The sequence below is a fragment of the Anopheles gambiae genome, chromosome 2 (assembly GCF_943734735.2).
Source record: "Anopheles gambiae chromosome 2, idAnoGambNW_F1_1, whole genome shotgun sequence".
NCBI lineage: Eukaryota > Metazoa > Arthropoda > Insecta > Diptera > Culicidae > Anopheles > Anopheles gambiae.
Genome location: NC_064601.1, coordinates 42,993,172 through 43,011,635, shown reverse-complemented (window position 1 = coordinate 43,011,635; position 18,464 = coordinate 42,993,172). Strand labels below are relative to the sequence as shown.

The 18,464-nt window shown below is 47.9% G+C and overlaps 1 protein-coding gene across 10 annotated transcripts in view; it reads left to right on the top strand.

The window, feature by feature from the left end:
- The window catches only part of LOC1271567 (protein winged eye), a 309,805-nt gene that overhangs the window by 273,388 nt on the left and 17,953 nt on the right, over positions 1-18,464 (top strand). For 9 of the 10 annotated variants that reach the window (XM_061647327.1, XM_061647328.1, XM_061647330.1 and 6 more), the window contains 5 exons: positions 5,347-5,477; positions 6,646-6,771; positions 7,895-8,872; positions 11,831-12,452; positions 13,114-13,266. In XM_061647327.1, coding sequence (XP_061503311.1) covers positions 5,347-5,477; positions 6,646-6,771; positions 7,895-8,872; positions 11,831-12,452; positions 13,114-13,266 — 2,010 coding nt within the window. The remainder of the gene's footprint in view (positions 1-5,346; positions 5,478-6,645; positions 6,772-7,894; positions 8,873-11,830; positions 12,453-13,113; positions 13,267-18,464) is intronic. The other variant, XM_061647336.1, reaches the window with a different exon arrangement.

Below are 18,464 nucleotides of genomic sequence, written 5' to 3'. Positions count from 1 at the left end.
CCAACTTTAGGCCCAGGCAACAGGCGATGGTTCACATCTTTCGTAACTCTTCCTTAATTTACGAAACAGTCCCGCTGCTTGATGGATGAAAGGTTCTTTCATCGATAAATGGCAGTACGTGCAAAGTTTTAATGTCTATTTTTCCTCCATCACGAGCGTAGCAAACGAATGGAGAGGGAAGAAATTGATAGAACGACGGTTTCCGTTGAAAGCGCGAGCGATAACTCTACGATGGAGCGAGGGTAGAGGGACAGAGCTTAGAAGCAGGGGACAGAATCTATCAACCTGGCATCTATCTTCCAAAAGGGGCAATCTTTTATCCTCTTATCGCATACCGTCAATCTTGAAACCGCCCGTTTTCTTCCTTTTGAAGGCATCTTTGTTATACACTTTTTTTTGTTTGGGGCTTTTCAGTTTGCTTTTGTCAGATTTTCTGTTCAAATTTACTTTTTTTTCTTTGATCTCAAGTTTGGTAACACGCCTAAATTTTTGCATTAAAGTTTGGTCTTTAATAAACTGGCCATTGGTGAATAAGTTTTGGAGGGCCTTTATATAGTTCTCTATTTACAAATAGATATTTTTTTATACGTAGTGAAAATATTCCATCTTGAATTTCCCTTAACACTTACCATCGATGTATCAATTAAAAAATCGGTTGTTTTTTCTTTTGGGATTGCATATATTTATCCTTCCTCTATGTGCTTGGGAAACTTCGCACATGCACTTCTTCGTTGAGTCTTTACCCCTAGAAGACTTCTAAGCATAATCATAGTTGTTATCTTTCAATCACACTCCCACATGTTTCGTAACGCTGATGAAATCTTACTCTGCAAAATGGATTTATTCCAAAAGACCTCGGTGTGGTAACGGTAAAGTCATTCCTACCCCGAAAACATCTCTCTTGTACATGCGACCTAATCTTGCGGTTTTGAATGGAGCTTAAAATTATTATCTACAAAACCGAGCTGACAAAAACAAACCTTTGACCGTTTTCCTAGTCAGAATCCTGCAGACAGAATAATTTTCACTCTCCAAAACGCCCATTTTCTTCAGTACGTAAGAAGCAAGATTTATTACAAGTAGGACGACGTAGACGTTTACGAAAATAAACAAACTTCCCACAAGTCCGCTGGTTTCGGCCTTCTTGGAGATAGTCTACTTGGCTGACGCCCGTCCGATCGGTTGAATAACAGAGTTAAATGCGCCGGAAAGGCAGGAAAGAGGATGTGAGTTGAATTTGCATTGAGCTCTATCGGTCAGAAACCATGCTCGGTTGATAAGGGTATCCTCCCGGAACAACCAGCCACACACCGCTGTGTGTCTGGACATCGCTGTCTGCCAAGAAGAAAGACACGAACCTTGGGAAATGTTGTGTCACATGGCTTCTTGGGCAATATAGTGCTCGATCAAACAAGCAGAAGCTTGTTTCTTTATCTGGAAACTAAAAATTTTATTGTTCTTACTCGTCCGACTAACCGGTATTGTGAGACGCTCTCGACGGTAACTGATAGGCTCAACCTGGTTCAACTTCCACCATCGGATCAACTGACCGGACAGAGAGGCTGCTTTTCGTGTCGAGCTGTAGTGCGTTCCGGGCCGACAGCTTCACAAGATAAACAAAACTTCCGGGAGCTAAGATAAATGGTAACGACACAGGGAGAAAGAGAACGTCGTGCAAGAAGTTCTTAGAAAAGCCGTGATCGTCTCGAGAAGGTGTCGTAAATTTCGAACCACCATCGTCGTGCGTATGGGGTTGTGTGTGATGGAGCGCGAGTGTGAGTCGTTCAATTCGTACCGGCAATTTCGTCTTCATCTTCGCTCGTTTATTTCCGAACGTTCTAAACAGTATCATTTTCAATTTTGTTCCCCCACCGGGAATGTGCTGGCCAAACCACATGATCGAAACGTGGAAGGCAGACATGGCGTGGTGGAACATGCAAGTCAAGCCTACGGCCTAATGTTAGCAAACGGGAATTTGTCCACCTTGCTGTGTCATGTCAAAATCCTTTTCATGTTCGACTCGTACCGTGTGCTATTATGAGCCAGAGTACAGGGCTTCTGTGTGCCCAACGATAGAACAACTAATGTTGCCACACGCAGTAAGAAAAGCAAAAATGTTTGGAGTCTGGAACACAAGAATTGGAGTTGGAGGCAGGTACGAAAAGGTACGTAACGACTCAAAACAGGAAGACTCAAAACATCTTTTTTGTTCGAAAGGATTCCAGCCCTCCGTCGCATGGCAGCAGCATAACCACCGATTTCTTTGTCATTTCTTCCGCTAGTTAGCAACGTGCTTAAAGCGACAGCTCAAGGAAGGTACAGACAGTATAAAAGACTACACGTTCTTGGAATATTCTGTCATGTTTCGTAGCATAACATTTCGTTGGCAAACAGTAGTGTCGGCCTGCTTCATGTTTACTGTTTTACGTTCGCACGAAGGTGACAGAGAATACAGTCTCACACTAAGCGTACTGGAAATTGTCGTTTAGACATTATCGGTGTGGTTTAAGAGTGTTTTTAAACAAGCAAAAACTGAACCGCCATTTTTGCCCTCAGATAGCGCAGAAGTGTGTTTTTTTTCGATTCCTCTTACTAGTTTTCAGCTAGAAGACCAGCCAAAGTCTATACCCAGCTAGTTAGGTTGTGCAACCTTCGCTAGACTATGCTGTCAAACCTGTTTCAGGTGGGATAGCATCGTAATGTAATAACCGTCGAAACGAAGAATTAGAGCTCTGCCTTGCAATTCCAATCAAAACCTACACCCACCCATTGCGTGGTCGCGGTACTGTGGCCCCATTCTTGGAAGCAAAAATACCATCAACACACCGTGACTGTTCTGTCGAGCTCGTTTGTCGTAAATGAGATTTTCTTAGTTCCGGTTTTTAGCCCCAGCGATAAAAACCACCAGCCAGTGCCCGGTGGCTCTGGTTTCCTGTCAAACGCAACCGGGGATTTATTGGTTTACTTTGGTCGACAAGCGAACCCCCGCCAGCCGGCTCGCCCTTCGGCACTGGCACTGTAAAATGCACGCACAACCGCACCGTACAGCCTCCCCGACCGAAGATTAATGAAAGCCAGAAACAACCGGTCGAGCGGTAAAACTTTCCCCATTCGGCACCGGTGTGCTCCCGATGTCCGATTTCAAGTTTGCGCCCAGCAAACGAACTTCCGCGGGGGACCTCGCACCTAAGCCCCTGGACAAACTTTGTGACATTGCTTGCACCAGGGAAGCTGGTTTTGAGAAAAAAGGTGTACCGGCAGCAGCAGCAGCAGCAGCAGAATGCTAATCGAAATTTTTGACCATTCCTCCTCGAACCGAACTCCCAGGTTCCTTTGGCTGCCCATGGGCAGTGCGTTGTGGAACTTAGACGCAAACTTCCAACGGGGTGTAATGCGGGAGTAAACACTCACATACACACACGCAGAGGCACCCCAGCCTTGCTCTATGTGGCGGCGACTCGTTTGCATACTTTGCCCTCATTCTCGTTCTTTTCCCCTGAGCAGCCGGATCATGTGTCGGAACTCGGAGCTACACTGGGGCCGTAAATCACCTCCGATCCAATAGTGGCACAAACTTCAACTGCTCCTTGACTGAGACTCCACTGACTAGCATACGCGTCACCTCCGAGCACTACCACCAGATCTCCGCTTGGCGATGCTTTAATCTATGCCCTCCCTCCCGCCCTTTTGCACCCCATATCTCACGCCTCACACGCTATCGGCTCGCGTAACTTCTGCAGCTGGCGGAGGTTCTGGTGTCCAACTGCTGTTTGCAGTTCGTTATAAATTATCAGTACACATCGACACCGCGCAACAACATGCGGCTCGTTACTCGGCAATTTCGCGAGTGGGATTCGCGGCCGTCTACTGCAGCATATCGAAAGAGCCTTCTCCTTTCGGTTGTGGCAAGCATTTAGCAGCTTATTTACGATGCGTTCCGAGCAGTGTGGCTGCAACGCGCTTATTTTAAACCGAAATGCTGGGAATGCTCACAAAGCTGGCTGTCTAACATTTCATATGCAGCACCATACTTGCTTTGCGTCTTATATGGTAAATAACATTACTAAGTGTAGGCAGACCGGGAGAACGAAAGCTCTCACCCACAATGAAGGAAGCAGAAAACTCATCTAACGAGTGTGTATATGTAGTTTCAATGTAAATCGTTCCATGTTTAGTTTCCTCCAAGAATCTAATAAAAAAACGAGTCATGCTAGTTGTGGCTGAGAGGGTTTCTTGTTTTTTTTTTTCATTTCCAACCCGAATAAATAGGCCCAATGTGCCCTCTGCCCACGAGCACTTTGCTTTACTGCACACCAAACAGCATGGAATCCAAACGAACCAACGCTCACTCGTTCGCTTACGTAAGTGTCCTTTTAAAAGCTCATAGTCGTGCACGGCTCTTGCTGCTCGAACGAAAATAAAACCCATATCCCTAACGAATTCTAACTCTTGCGCGCGACCTAAACCTCCAAAAGCCCAGCCTTAGACCCAGGCACGCTTTACCACAAACGTAGTCCCCGGAAAAGAGGAGAGCTGGTTCGTCTTATCTCCATCTCATTCCGGCCGTTTCGGGCTGTGTGGTTCAGGCGGTCGTTTCAGTGGGGGTTTATTTATTTTTTGTGCGCGCCCCAAACCGATTCTCGCTTCTTTGCGAGGCTTTCGTTCATTTATTTTATGGGTACATCAGGCAGAATCGTGTAGCCTTTCGTACGCCATCCATCGTTAGTCGGGCTCATTCCACAAAACCCGCAAATGTTTGCTAAAACGCGCCTCCTGCACACTAGCACACACATACACACGTATCGGCATGCCGTAGTCCGTGACATGCATTCATAGCCGGACCAGCCGGGCCCGAGCCTGGTGATTGCTGGTGCTGCCCGACCCATCGGGCTTCCAGCAAAATCCCTTTCGCAAACCGGCCGACCTTTGCTCAGCCTCTCAGCTATGACCATGAGACCATTGCCGCCCTGCGTCAGCATAGCAGAACCCTCCTCTCGAATCGCTTTGGAATTGGGATTTTCTTTTCTCCACTTCGCATCTGCTTGGTTGCAAAAATAGGTCCCTCAGTGGGGTTGGTTTTCAATTTCTCAGCGCTTAGCTGGTCTAGGTAGCTTTTCGTCGGACCTATTTGCGCTTGGACGGTAGAGTGCTGTGTTGCTTGCTCAACAGAATTCGCTGTGGACGAAATGTTTTGTTGGGTATGTTCTATCAGAACATTGACAAAGATATCCAAGTCAACTTTTTATTTGAATTTCATAACCTTACTCCAGATTTAATAGTGACCATATGTATTCTAGCTCAATGTTTTAATATCCAACATTTTCGTCTTCTTTTTTCTATTTACAGTGACCGAATCACTTTTTGCCGCTGGAGGATACAACACACCTCCTGCCAGCTCCCCATTTCTGCCCTGCTCTCCGTTAGAGCTTGTGGCCAAAAACTTTCACAGTGCCGGAGCTGCCCTCTCCTTCAGTCAGGTAAGTGTGACCGAGGTGTTGGTTTTTGTTTTCTTTTCAGGACCCCGGGCCTATGGTATAAACAAATTTAATTAGGTGCACATTATTCTACTCAAAGCCGAAACAAGCGGGAGGGGAAACAACCCAGACCCGTTGATCTTGTTTGTTCGTCTTTGGAGTTCGATTTGTCTTGCCTGGCTGGCCCGAAGCTGGGAGGAAGTGCTCCGGGTTTGGAAGGAAAGAATTTACGGCATCCCGTCGAGTTTCGCACGTCAATCATGGCGTTTCCATTCGCACGCGCGCTCTTTCTCTGGCACAGGATCGACGTCCGTGCTCCTTACTTGGTCAAGCCCGTCCACGCGAAGATCGATGATGGCTTAAGAACCCCGCTGGCGTGACGATTTTGTTGTTTTTTTCTTCCTTTCCCTTTGAACTGTTTTGGGTTCTTCCAGACGCGCACCCCCCAACCCTCGCTTTCAAACTCCGTGCCAGCCAGTATCGCCCAAGCCCCGGAAACCAACAGAACACCTCCAACACAGCAAACAATACAGCAGGGGGGAGGAAAACACCCGCGAGGAAAAAGGAAAAGTGTCATTAATCAAAGCCCCGGGGCTTGCCACGGTTTCGATCACGTTTGGACAGACGCTAGACGTGGTGTCGAAGCGGAACGCACACCCATACACAAACTGTGTGCGATGCTTCCGCGTCTCGTACGCGTGTGTTTGCGGGTTGTGCGTTCGCGTACCAGCGGCAGCATGATTATTGATGAGCTGTGGAAACGACTTCTCTCCGTTGGCCGCGGGTATGCGCGCGGAGCGAAGAAAGTGCCATACTCGTAACGGGCTATTTGAGGTGCTGTTCAGAGCGAAGGCCCGAAGAACCGTTCTTGTTCTTTCCCCGGAAAAAGCTCCCAACGAGCGCGTTTACGTCTGTTTGAACGATCAACCATTTGCCTATCTACAGCTGTATGCCTACTGACAAAATATTTACTGCGTAGCAGCAGCGAGTCCGTGGCGTGAAGTAACACAGCCCCAACACACGTGAATGATTGTGCGACATGGTGTTAAAACCATCAACCCGTCTCCACAGCTCAACACTGAATTTAAATGAGTCGTGGCGCGGCGTGGAAAGAGCCTCACCAGACCCAAAAGAAGCAAACACTAACAATCCAATGTGCTTTCTTTCGCAGGCAAACAGCAGCATCTTCGTGCAGTCGCAGACCGATTTCATCAATGGCATCACGTCGGTCGCGAAGAAAACCGAAACCTGCATCGGACGGTGGGAGCATGGCACCATAGAACCGCTGCAGATACAGGTATGCGTACGGGTGTTTCGTTCGTGTTTTCAATTGTCAAACATTGCAGCATTCACGTTTAGTTCGATGTGAATTATGTTCAACATATATACATATATATATACGCGCGCATGATTTACGCTTGTGAAGGGGAGGGTTTGCCCAGTTTCTGCTGCTACACACGCACACATAAATATACAGGTGTGGATGTCACTTTTCATTCGACACCTCATTAAAAAATTGATTACGTCATTTGGCCACATCATCATGTTTTGTCCCAAAATTTACGATTCAAAATACCCAACCAATCGCATCCAAACCGCTCATCATGAACTGCTTTACCTCTTGTGTGATTAATAAGCAGCAAAAACACATTTCATTTTATTCTTCTATATTGATCATTTCATGTTAGTTAGAAAGCGTGTGTTTGATGTGTGTGTTTTGTTGTCTAATCTTTGTGTTTAATGCCCTTTCTTCACTCTCCGATTGGAACAAAGCAGTAAACATATTGTACGTTTGAACATTGATTGGTCTGTCTATATCAAAATTTCCACCCAGGCCAAACCTCACTAATGGATAAAATTCCAAAAATATGCTGGTAAAATTATTGTAAAAAAAACATATCATTGATTGTATTGCTCATTGCTAATGATTGAGGACACAAGGCGATTGGATTCGCAAAACAGTGCCGGGGACGGTACAAAGCAAAGGATTCCACCCACATGCACATCATTGACCTGGTCGCGTTTACCAGCATATTACTCCCTCGGGATCATTATCGTTATCTCTGAATGAATTTATTCCTGCAAACCTTGAATACAATTATCATTATGTTATGCTTCATTTGCCACGAACTCTCATTTCCCTCCCTCACGCCCTCTCTCTCTCTCTCTCTCATTGGTTTTCATTTGTACAAAACGATTCCATTTCACGAACGTTATGTTTATTGGTTATTCCTAATGCTTTGACTTGTTTTGTTGTTGTACGTTTCTATCTGAACCTGCTTTTGTTCGCCTGTTTGTGTGTTTGTGTGAGTTCACGTTGCGTTACGAGTTCACTGTACACGGAACTCGAGTATAGCCAACCCAAAAAAAATGACCGATCCGTTGTGTGTCATGTCCGTTCGCACTTGTTCTCAATGCAGGTACCATCGAACTCATTTTTGCCACCGGCAGCCACTGGCAGCTTCGCACTCAACTCACCAGAGAGCGCCAGTTCCGGCGGGGACCCTTTTCTGGCCCGCGCCCGTGACAAGCTTCAGCCGTCGTACGGTGGGGCGTTCCATGCCGACGATCCGTACCTTCGCAGCTACTGCATCGAGCGTGAGTACCACGAACGATTGCTAGCGACGCTCGCGACGAGGGACGATAGACCATCGAACCCTCCTCATCTGCCAGCTCGTACTCGTCACGGCGAGACGTTCGATCGCTACGACTCGACGGCTCTGCTGAGTCCGACCTCGCCTCCTACCACCAAGTCACCGTACTGCGAGTACGGCAAGCGCAGGCAACACTCGATCTCGCTCGAACGGTCGTCGGAGGTCGTGCGGTCGGCGACGAACGATATCGATGCTCGATCGCTGCCGCTCCTCCATACGTCACACACTCCCCGGCAGCCTACTTCCCGGCCGCAGCAGCGGCACCTCGAAGCTGCGCCAGCACCGCCGGAACTGTCCGGCAGTGCCCAGCAACCTGCAACCGCTGATCGGCAGCAGCAGCAGCAGCATCAGGAGCAGCAGAGCGAAGCATCAATCAAACCGGCCACAGTAACGCCACCGTCGTCACAACAGACGCACGAATCGGCGCCATCTAGTGAAGCTGTCAATCATAGACCACGGCGCCGTTGGGCAGCTCTGCATTCGGCGCACGCCAGCAAAGCGAACGGGAGCGAGTGCGTACCACCGACGCTAACCTCCGACCGTACAGCCGTCGGTGGGGAGTCAGCAGCGACGACTTCTAACGCTAGGTCCGGTGCCTCTTGCAGACCCAAGTCACCAGGACAGCAGTCCGAAGCGCTTCGGGCGGCACAGCGGCTTCCGAAGAAGCGACGCTCGATCGTATTCGAACGGACGGAGGAATCTTCTACCGTTAGCCGTGACACGGACAGCAAGACCGTTGTTCACGTAAGTTTAAAATGCTTTACACCGATGAGCTCGTCTGTTGATGTCGATTTGAAGTTGCTAGAGTGATAGAGGGATGAAGAGAGAGAGAGAGAGAGAGAGAGAGAGAGGGAGACAGGAAGAAAGAAGGCTCTAAAGAGAGCTGAAACCTTGAAACCACCAATTCGAAAACTCTCATGCATTGCACCAAAATAATTCAAAATTTGGTCGAATCTCCTTTTCACGACCTTATATAGTAATAATATAATAGCATCTTTAGTCCGTGAAATTCCATTTTTTCTATATAGAAGCTGTATTGGACTACAAACATTTCGGTCAGCATCAATGTTGAAAAAGACAGAGCAACTAAAGGAAGCACTATTCACAACAAGAATAACATTTCGAACTAACCACAAAACCTAATGCAAATCGCCAATCGAGGAATGCTGCCTTATGGGTGTAATTAATGTTCGCACACTGATCCACCGTGTGCTTGCCCGTCTCTGTGTATGTTTCATGTGTCTGTTTTAACTTTTTGTTGTTGTTTTTACGTGTTGTTGCGCGGTACCACAAACCGCCGTCAAACCCTTCGGCCCGTGCTTCTCACACATTTATCATGCCTGGTAGGGTTCCTCCCTATGTTGGTGGGTACCATTATTGTGCAGACCCTTTGCTTGAGCTCAGAGCAACGAAAATGTCGCCATAGCGAGCGGAGGTTGGAAAATATTCCTGCCCAAGCCACACCATTACCATTCTCAGTGCCCTTCTCGTTAAGGCATTGCTCCGTTATTGTGTCCGCTGAGGAATTGTGGTTGTTTTTTTATGCTGTATGCCGTCATGTGTGTCTGTCTATATGTGTGACTGTGTTTGTGTGTGTTGTTTTATTTATTAGTGCATCGTTTTGTCGCTCCCATTAGGGCTCCTCGGCATACCAATCCTGGAGTTGCAAAGTGCATTTTTCCCGAACCTCCCCTTTTCCGTCTTGGTACAATTATAAATTCACAACGGAGGTGAAATCTTAGACCCACCCCGCTCTTTCTCTCGCTCTCTCTTTCTCTCTCTCTCTCTCTGTCCCTCGAGAGTGATTCCAAATGCTGCTGAATACCAAAATGTTGCAACCGGGAAAAACATGCATGTCATTGCATGTTGCAAGCTGCAGTAAGCTATTGTAAGTGCATAAAAAACAACCCGCATGTAGAAGGCACATCGCGCGGTTCCTGGGAATCGCAAATTAATTCCACCATCGATTCCATTACACGCGCGCGCATCCCTTGGGTCTGTACTCGGTACTTGGTGGAGAGGTAGGGAGGAGGAGAAACTCCAAGACCTCCAACACACCACCTCCAAAGACCTCCTCTGCTGTAGGCCCGATCGTCGCCTGTAGCTTCTTTCGACTTGTGACATTTTATTCAATTTCATGTAGTTCTCTGTACAGTTTCTCGTGTACTACAAAAAAACCAGCTCTACATTACCTTCTCTCTTCCCCAACACACACACACACACACAATTTTGCTGTACAATTTTGTATTCCATCCATCGGTGGTGCACAGTTTTATTGTGCTATTCTCTGTAACTTTTTATTGCCTCGGCTCTCGAGGCACTTGCGTACAAAAGGTACAGCGCAGCAGCGCGCCCAACATCTTCTGGTGGTGCAGAGTTCGCGAAATCCATCCACCGCGAAACGTGTTGACCGATGGGGGTTGGCTGTTAATTTTTTAATTGCGTTCCTCAAATAGCTCATCACATGTCCCGGGGACGAAGAGAAAGAGCGAGACAAGCACCGACTTTTTATGGTCTCTGAAGTTTTTCAAGCCTCATTGACTATTCCGTCCTCTTCGGTTAGTTGGGGCGTGCAAAATTATGAAAGCATTTCTGTCCCTCTCTCTCCCTCTCTCCATTGACATTGAATCCTTGAACTAGCAGTAAGCTGTTTTTTTTTTGTAAGTTTTCCTGCAATTGCACTTTTTTCCCAAGTTACAAAATTACCTGTAATCTCAAATCTCTTGGCAGCTTTCGTTGTAGCTGTTGCTTGCTGGATGAGGTTGCCATAATGGTTGCCATAAGCTGAATCTCACGAACATTAAACACGAACCGTAAAACCAATGGTGATAGTGCACTTTAAAAGCATGACGGATTAATTCAATCTTGAAAGTAATGCTCTTCCATGGAGATTCGCGTTTTTTTGAGCTATTCGGAATGCACTGCACGATCCGTGTTCAAGACAACTCAAGGGGATGTGGCGAAAATCAATGATTTTTTGTTTGTTTCTTTTGCTATCACAATCGTAAAGCGGAAAGGTACATCTCACCTTTTTTACAGTAAAAAAGCATTTCACTCCCAAATTCTGTATGATTCCGCTGATTTTTCTGCTCTCCGCAGTCAAAATAAAATCCCCGCGCATTTTCTTTAGATTATCTATTGATAACAGTTACGCTTTCACTATCACTTTACGACGTCCCCTTTTTTCCCTTTTCAATTTGACATTTGACCGCAGGCAAGGGCGCAACATCATGCCACCAGCGCATGAAGATTTATATTAATTATTTATAAGCCTGTGCTGAACGATGCATAAAAAAATTCCCCCTCCATCAGTGGCACAATGTTGTTGCGGTGGGCTGATCGTGGAAAGAAAGTTATCCATCGCCATTGTTCATGGCGCACATGCAAGCAGGCAAGCCGCACTCGAAAGCCACACTTTGTACCGTTGGTTTCTCATTAAATATGTAAGATTTACTGAACGATTTTATTTATGGTCATCAAAACAATGCAGACGCGGAAAGCTTTTTCGGTAACAGCAATAGTGTGCTGTTTTGCGAGGTGAATAAATTAAATTTGTCCCAATGTACTTTTTAGTGGGAAACCATTCGCCAAAACAAAAACTGTAAACTTTTCGAAAATGGAAACCACAAGCGAAGGTTGCACAGTAAAATGTCAATGGGCCACAGCTGTTGAACGCCACTTTCTTCTCTTCCCTTTTTGCAGATCAAGCGTGAACCGTGTCAGGTGTCGGAAGTCACCACATCGAACAGCTTCGAAGCGTCCAGCAACGCGACGGCCCTGAATGCCATCATAAAGCTCGAAGCATCCTCCCCGAAGGCACTAACGGCGGCTGGCGGTAGTAGTAGTAGTAGTAGTGGCAGTAGTGCCAGCAGCAACCCGGCACCGGTTGCCCGGGCCCACCACCACCATCTCAGCCACAGTGCCAGCGCAATCATTAGCAACGTTACCGTGGGTGGCAGCACTGGTACCTCCGGTAGCGCGACACTCGGCACCGGCGGAGGTGCCAACGCCAGCTCGAGCGCCGTCGCCGCCACGATGGAACAACTCGGGCTAGCGTCGGGCACCACCAGCAACACGCAGCAGCATTCAACTACCCAACCACCCGGCACGACCACCAGCACCACCGCCTCATCCGTCGCCTCCATCCCGGTGGGCATCGCGGTCGCCCGCCAACGGCTCCAGGAAAGTGCGACCACCCCGGCGTCCCAGCTGCACCCCACGAAAGAGCTGAATCGGTACAGCGTAGGGCTGGCGGCGGCCGCTGCCGCTGCGGCTACCAATGGTGGCTCGCTGAACGGCACTGTCGGTACAACGGCCGATCTGGGTAAGTGTGCCAAGTGACGGATGGAGAGGGCAAACACGGTCCCTTTTTTTTGTATTAGTTTTGAATCCAGAACTGTTTCGCAAACAAAATCCTGCAACCAAAGCGAACAGCGTCTTTTCCCATGTTTTCTGTTTTTTTTTTGCCATTTAACGCCATGACTCAAAAAGCCCCCAAAACACCAAAGCAAAACAACATATATCGCCCCAAAACGAGCGGCGCACACACATGTTCTTTAGCCCTACTCCGCCCCAAACCATAATCCTCATTACCGATCAATCATTCATCGAATTGTTTTGTTTTCTCTTCCACACCTCTCCGCTCGGTGCGCCTCCACCCCTCGCTCTATGCTTCTGCCGGCCGCCGGACCGACATGACGACGATGATGCATTGGCGCGCGCGCGCTCGCTCTTGTTCCATTCATATGCACCGCCGCACGGCAACGATTCATCAACTTCTTCTCCTCCCCGTACGCAACTGAACGGGCGGCATCCCTTCACCTTCCGTTCCGGTCCGATAATCTCACGCTTGCACCGCGTGTGCACCATGCTCTGCCCTCCCCAACTGCATCGCACCACCACCACCGCCACCACTCCGGCACACCGACGCAATGTGTGACACGCGATCAACGCGTTTGGCTCGCTCTCTGCGCTGCGCTTTACAGGCTGCGCAACGCCCGGACTGAGCCAAAACATGTTTTTCACCGGCACCAACTCCACCATGATCCCCCTCGCGCCGGACACGGTCGCGATGGGCGTGACCAATGCGGCGGTGCAGAACGCCGTCCGCACACCACCCGCCCTCTGGCAGTATCCTGGTAAGTAGATGCACATGCACTCATTTTATTTTTTCATCTTTTTTTTCCTGCATCGCTCGTACTGTCCGCGAAGATTTCGCCTTCTTGCATCCTTCGTGGCGGAAATGGCTCTAATCGAAGGGGGGGGATGTTTTTTTTTGCGTTCCGAGTTGGGGCCGTCATTGCTCCTCCCATCGTTGCGAGCGCCAATCAGCGATCGCGCACGATCGAGTGAACAACCAAGCGTCTCCACCTATTTTCACACTTGATAACGAACACGGGCCACGTTTCGCAAGCATTGCAGCGATGATTAATTAGTCTATCATTTTAATTGCAACAGATACATTGTTTAAAAAGTCACCGCTCAATGAAAATCAAACGATAGCAAGCTATATCAATGTCGAAAGCCAAGAGTTCACCAAGTCTGACTGTCAAATGTTATTGTGTTTACATAGCGAATGCATCACTGCCAAATGTGTGTTATTGCATCATTCGTAAAGCATTTCACGCGTAACCAAAAAGTGCTAAAGCAAATCTTTGCGGTTTTTTTTTGCTTGCTCACCGTACGGAAACGAATTATTCACACCTTGTGCTTTGTGTTTCCTATTTGCATCTCAACAATCTGCTCTTGTGTGCTTTTTTGTGGCTGTGGGTGTGTTTGCATGCATGCATTTGGTCACGCGATTAGCAACTGAGTGCAATAAAAATGCAGCCCAGCGTGCGGACAATAAAATTGTAATTAAATTCTCGATTCCCGACCGCATGCACTTAAGAGCAGCTTGTGCAGCGGAAAGCGGCCTGTTTCATGAATATGTATGATCGAGCATTTGATGGACAGTTTGGTGTGGGAGGGGGGTAGGTACTCCCTGAATGTAGGTAATAGATCTCATCGCATTAACTCTTCGTACGCAAACCCAAGATTGCATTACCATACTAAATGCACCGTCCGGTATGTTTGTATGTACCTGCGAGTGGTAGTTGCAGTAATCTCACTCGATTATTCCATTAGCATGTTTGTTTGGCGGGATTCGGTTTTATTTTTACCCCGGTGTACGTGAAAGAACGTTAGAGCGATCGCAAAAAAAAGCCGGCCAAAACCGTTCGACGTCCCATTTGAGTTTCCATCGTGCAGAAATTTATTGCACTCTACCCTGCAACTCCCCCTTGGCTTGATTCTGGTTGATCTTCGGCAGCAGCACGATCTTTCGGCACAAGTTTCCAGTTTCGCCGCTGCCAATCTACATGACATTAACATATATTTAACACAACATTTAATCTCAAGGCGGGCTATTAATTACATCATCGAGCTGCCTGGCCCCGACTCCCCCACCTTCTTTTTTTTTTGCTATCCCGCACTCGCGGCCACTTTAACTTGTCACTCGTGGGATGATGCGCGGGATCAGCAAACCCCCCCGAAACGCGGACGCGACGCAGCATCGGACCCGTTGATCGTCGGGTGAATGAATTCAATGACGCCACCATTCCACATTCGTCAACTCGGAAGTCGATCGTGACGGAATGCGAAACCGCCACATCAAAGGCGAAGAGAGCAAATGGGAAAAACAGAACAAAAAAAAACAACAGCTGCCGTATGGGAAACATACAGATAACATTTACACGGCACTAACGTGTCAGCTTCAGCACAGAAACACAGAAACCTGCCGGTATCATTATTTCATTAGGAAAAATTATCAACAAAGCCCCCCTCATCCCTCTCGCGCTCGTCAGCGTTCCGGTTCGTGCTGGGGCGTAGTTTGTCGAGAGCCCTGTTTTCGACCATTTGGGAGGGGGGGACCAGCATAAGTTTTTTTTCTTATTCACCTCACTCTGAAGCACGCCGTTCAAAATGATGGGTGGAACACGGGGCGTTGAGCTAATCTAACGTTAATTAAAAAGCCACTCACCAGATGAAGGGAACACATTTGCTTGATTTAAAATATGATATTAAAATTAACGAAAGCAATAAATAGCGAGCACAGTTTGTTGTAGCGTGGACTTTAACATTCGCTTCAACAGAAACGTTTCTTCCGGGATGCGGGGCTTTTCTGTACCCAAAACGTAAGACAGCCTCTCAAAAGGCTTCCACAAACGCTACAAAAGCATCACACTCGCACAACGGATCGCTTACATTTTGCAATCGAGAGCACCGACAGTGGAAAAGGAAAGAAGCCTTTCCGACCGTTCCATTATCCGACGTTTCAATTTGCTGAAATTGGAATTATGTGCCGTGTCCCGTTCGTTATGGATACAACATCGCCCGGCTGCTATTCTCAACGGGCGCTGTAATTACGAGAAGCCCTACACCCGAAGAGTGACAAACTAAATGCTCTCCCGAAACGTGTGTGTGTGTTATTTGTTTGGACACAAGGGGAACTTATAATTGGAATGTCTCAAAACTCTCCACGCTGGTTGAGAAAAGAACAATTGTAACCACAGCACGCGGGGAGATGCAGCAGCAACTGGCGGCTCTCACACCGAACCCAACTCAACCGGAGACGGCAGTGACACGCGGCGTGCACCGCTCGTTATTTACCACTGGCGCGGACACGGTAGCACCAAGGACCCTGTCTGGAAACCGCAGAATGATTATCCTTTCGACGCGACGGAGGGGTCTCGTGTATCGATTGACGCTGATAAGATTTCACTTGCCTCGGCGTGTCCCGTCCGTCCAATTTTGCGGTCCCCTCGGTCGGTCCGCACACACACACACACTTCAAGAACGAATGAAAAGAAACCAGGGAGCAAAACAGGAGAGGAGAGAAGCTACAACACACAAAAAAAAAACAATATGCATCCATCGATCCGGTGCAAAGCTGTCAGTCAGCCGAGATATGTTTCATTAATTTTCACCCATTTACCGTGTACACACTCGGTCGTGTGCGCGTGCAAGCACACACACACACACACACACACACAAGCGCGCGCGCCGAAAAGCCCCTTTTTATGTTCGATTAAAGAAGCCGGCTAAAGGCTGGCGCGCGAGATATGCTCGTTTCACCAAATCACTGTCCAACACGGGGACGACAATCTGTGCATCCGAGGGACTTGTACTCTGTGTGTGTGTGTGTGTTTTTGATTCAATTTTCTCCGCTCTCGAGCCGAATCGCGAGGGTTGTCTGACACTCTCCTCTAAAGGTTTGCTGGCGAGTGGGGAGAGAAGGGTGAGCAGAAACAAAACCCAAAAAAAAACCCCTTTGCAATCGCCCTTACGCCGCCAGCGTGTAATGCCACCACGATTGCTTACGCAAAAAGGGGACACGGGAGTTGCGCGGTTCCGTTTCCACAAGCATATCGAATGCTGTTTGATGGCATGAATGGGTGCGAGTCGCCGGCCCCGGGGACCGGCCGACAGACACGACAGCCGGTTTCAGCTTCCGGCCGTGGGGGGAGGGGGCCACGTGAAGCGTAAACTGGCGATGGGAAGAGCCCGCGTGCGTATCAAAGACAATTATCCACATCATAAATGTCACATTGATTTGTCTCGATGCTGTATCGCGGGTCGCGGGGAGAGGGTGTGGCATTACGCTCAACAGTGCGTTCGGGGCTGACCGTGGCCCGTGCAAAAATGGAAGTGATTGAGCGAAAACTGCACCACAGTTGGCATTACTTCATTAATCGTGAGTCGTGAGCTCTGGACACCTGTAATGTCACGTCAATGTGTTTAACGACACCTTTCGACGATAGTTTATGTCGGCAAACGATTCAACCCCCCCGAGCTCGATCGATTGGTCTGACATTCTGTGTGTGTGTGTGTGCTGTGAACTTTCTTATGCGCTGCAGCGTTCGCGCAAGACATCAATTTGCGTGGAATGCACTGTACGTGAGCGATAAATACCAATCAAATAATGGTTGTCGGAGAAGAATGTGTCGAATTGAAGAAACAAAAATCCACCACCTCCTCCTCCCAGAGCCATAATTCACTGAAATGTAAGCCTTTTTAATTGCGCTGACCGGGTTATAAATTTTCGCTTCTTCATTAATCCCTGTGAAGTGTAATTGTAGCGCGGCGCAGCTCTCGACGAATACATTGTTGTTGTACGGCTCTTCTTCGATTCGATACCTAGCTCGATGCTCCAGCGTGGTCCATGCTCAGTGATGTATAACGAATAAAGGAATTCTCCATAACAAATAAAACAGCACCAGAAATACCTTCGTGCATGTGGTTTCGTAATTTTTCCACGTTCCTTTCTGCCCTCAAACGAGTTCCGAGCAAATTTACCATCTATCATAATATTCGCATCGTTTCCCCCCACCCAGGGGGCGGCACGAAATAAAGTTTCATCAATATGCCATAAAACATTGATTAGTGAATCTGCGTGCTTTGGGCAGCATGGTGTTGTTTGGTGAGTTTGTTTTTAAATTAGATTTTTCCTCGCCACTGGACGAAATTCCACCGTGGACAAGGGCAAACACACACTTTCCCTGTGCGGCGTAGGTCCAATTGCGTAATGGTTCATTGTGCATAGTAAAAAAAATACTCACAGCGGTGGTGAATAGCCAAAAGACCTTTTGGATCCGCCCGGGCGACGGTTCATTTAGTTGACGACGGTAAAGCGAATGAGTCGCGCGTCGACAAGTTTCGAAACGATGGCAAATTAATCCTTTATTGGATTGGATCGGTCTGGGGCCGTCCGGGAGAGTTTGTCATCCGACCGGCTGGGGCGAGACGTCAGCACGTGGACAACAGTGAGATGGCCGCAGGAAGACTGTATTAAAAACCGTCCCGCCTTACGCCAGGAGTTTGGGTTTTGTGGTGTAATCGGCACTGGGTATTCCGGTTTTTTTGTGTTATTCTCGAGACGAAACAGGCAGGAAAAAAATGAATCCTCTGTGAAACTCTAGAAGCTACTGCGCACAGTGTTGACGGGAAAGGGCACACCGGGGCTGGCTTCACTGGCCTTTACTGTCACGTCTTCTAGCAGCGAAAGTCTGTCACTTCAAAGCTTCCGAAGCAATGTCGCTATGAGGGAGGAACAAAAAAAAACCGAGCGAGCTGCCGAAATATTGTTGTCAATGGTTTTGCCAATTAAAACGATGGTGTGTTGTACTCGGTGCTCTGTTGTTCGCATTCCGCTACGACACACAGTAAGAGCAATTTTGAAAGAGCACGTTCTTGTGTATGGAGCACGACGTTGAAGAAGGTTTGCCTCCAGTGTTTTTGGACTCTTTGCTTTTATTGCATTTTCTATATTACGAAATTCTGAACATCAACGGTGGGA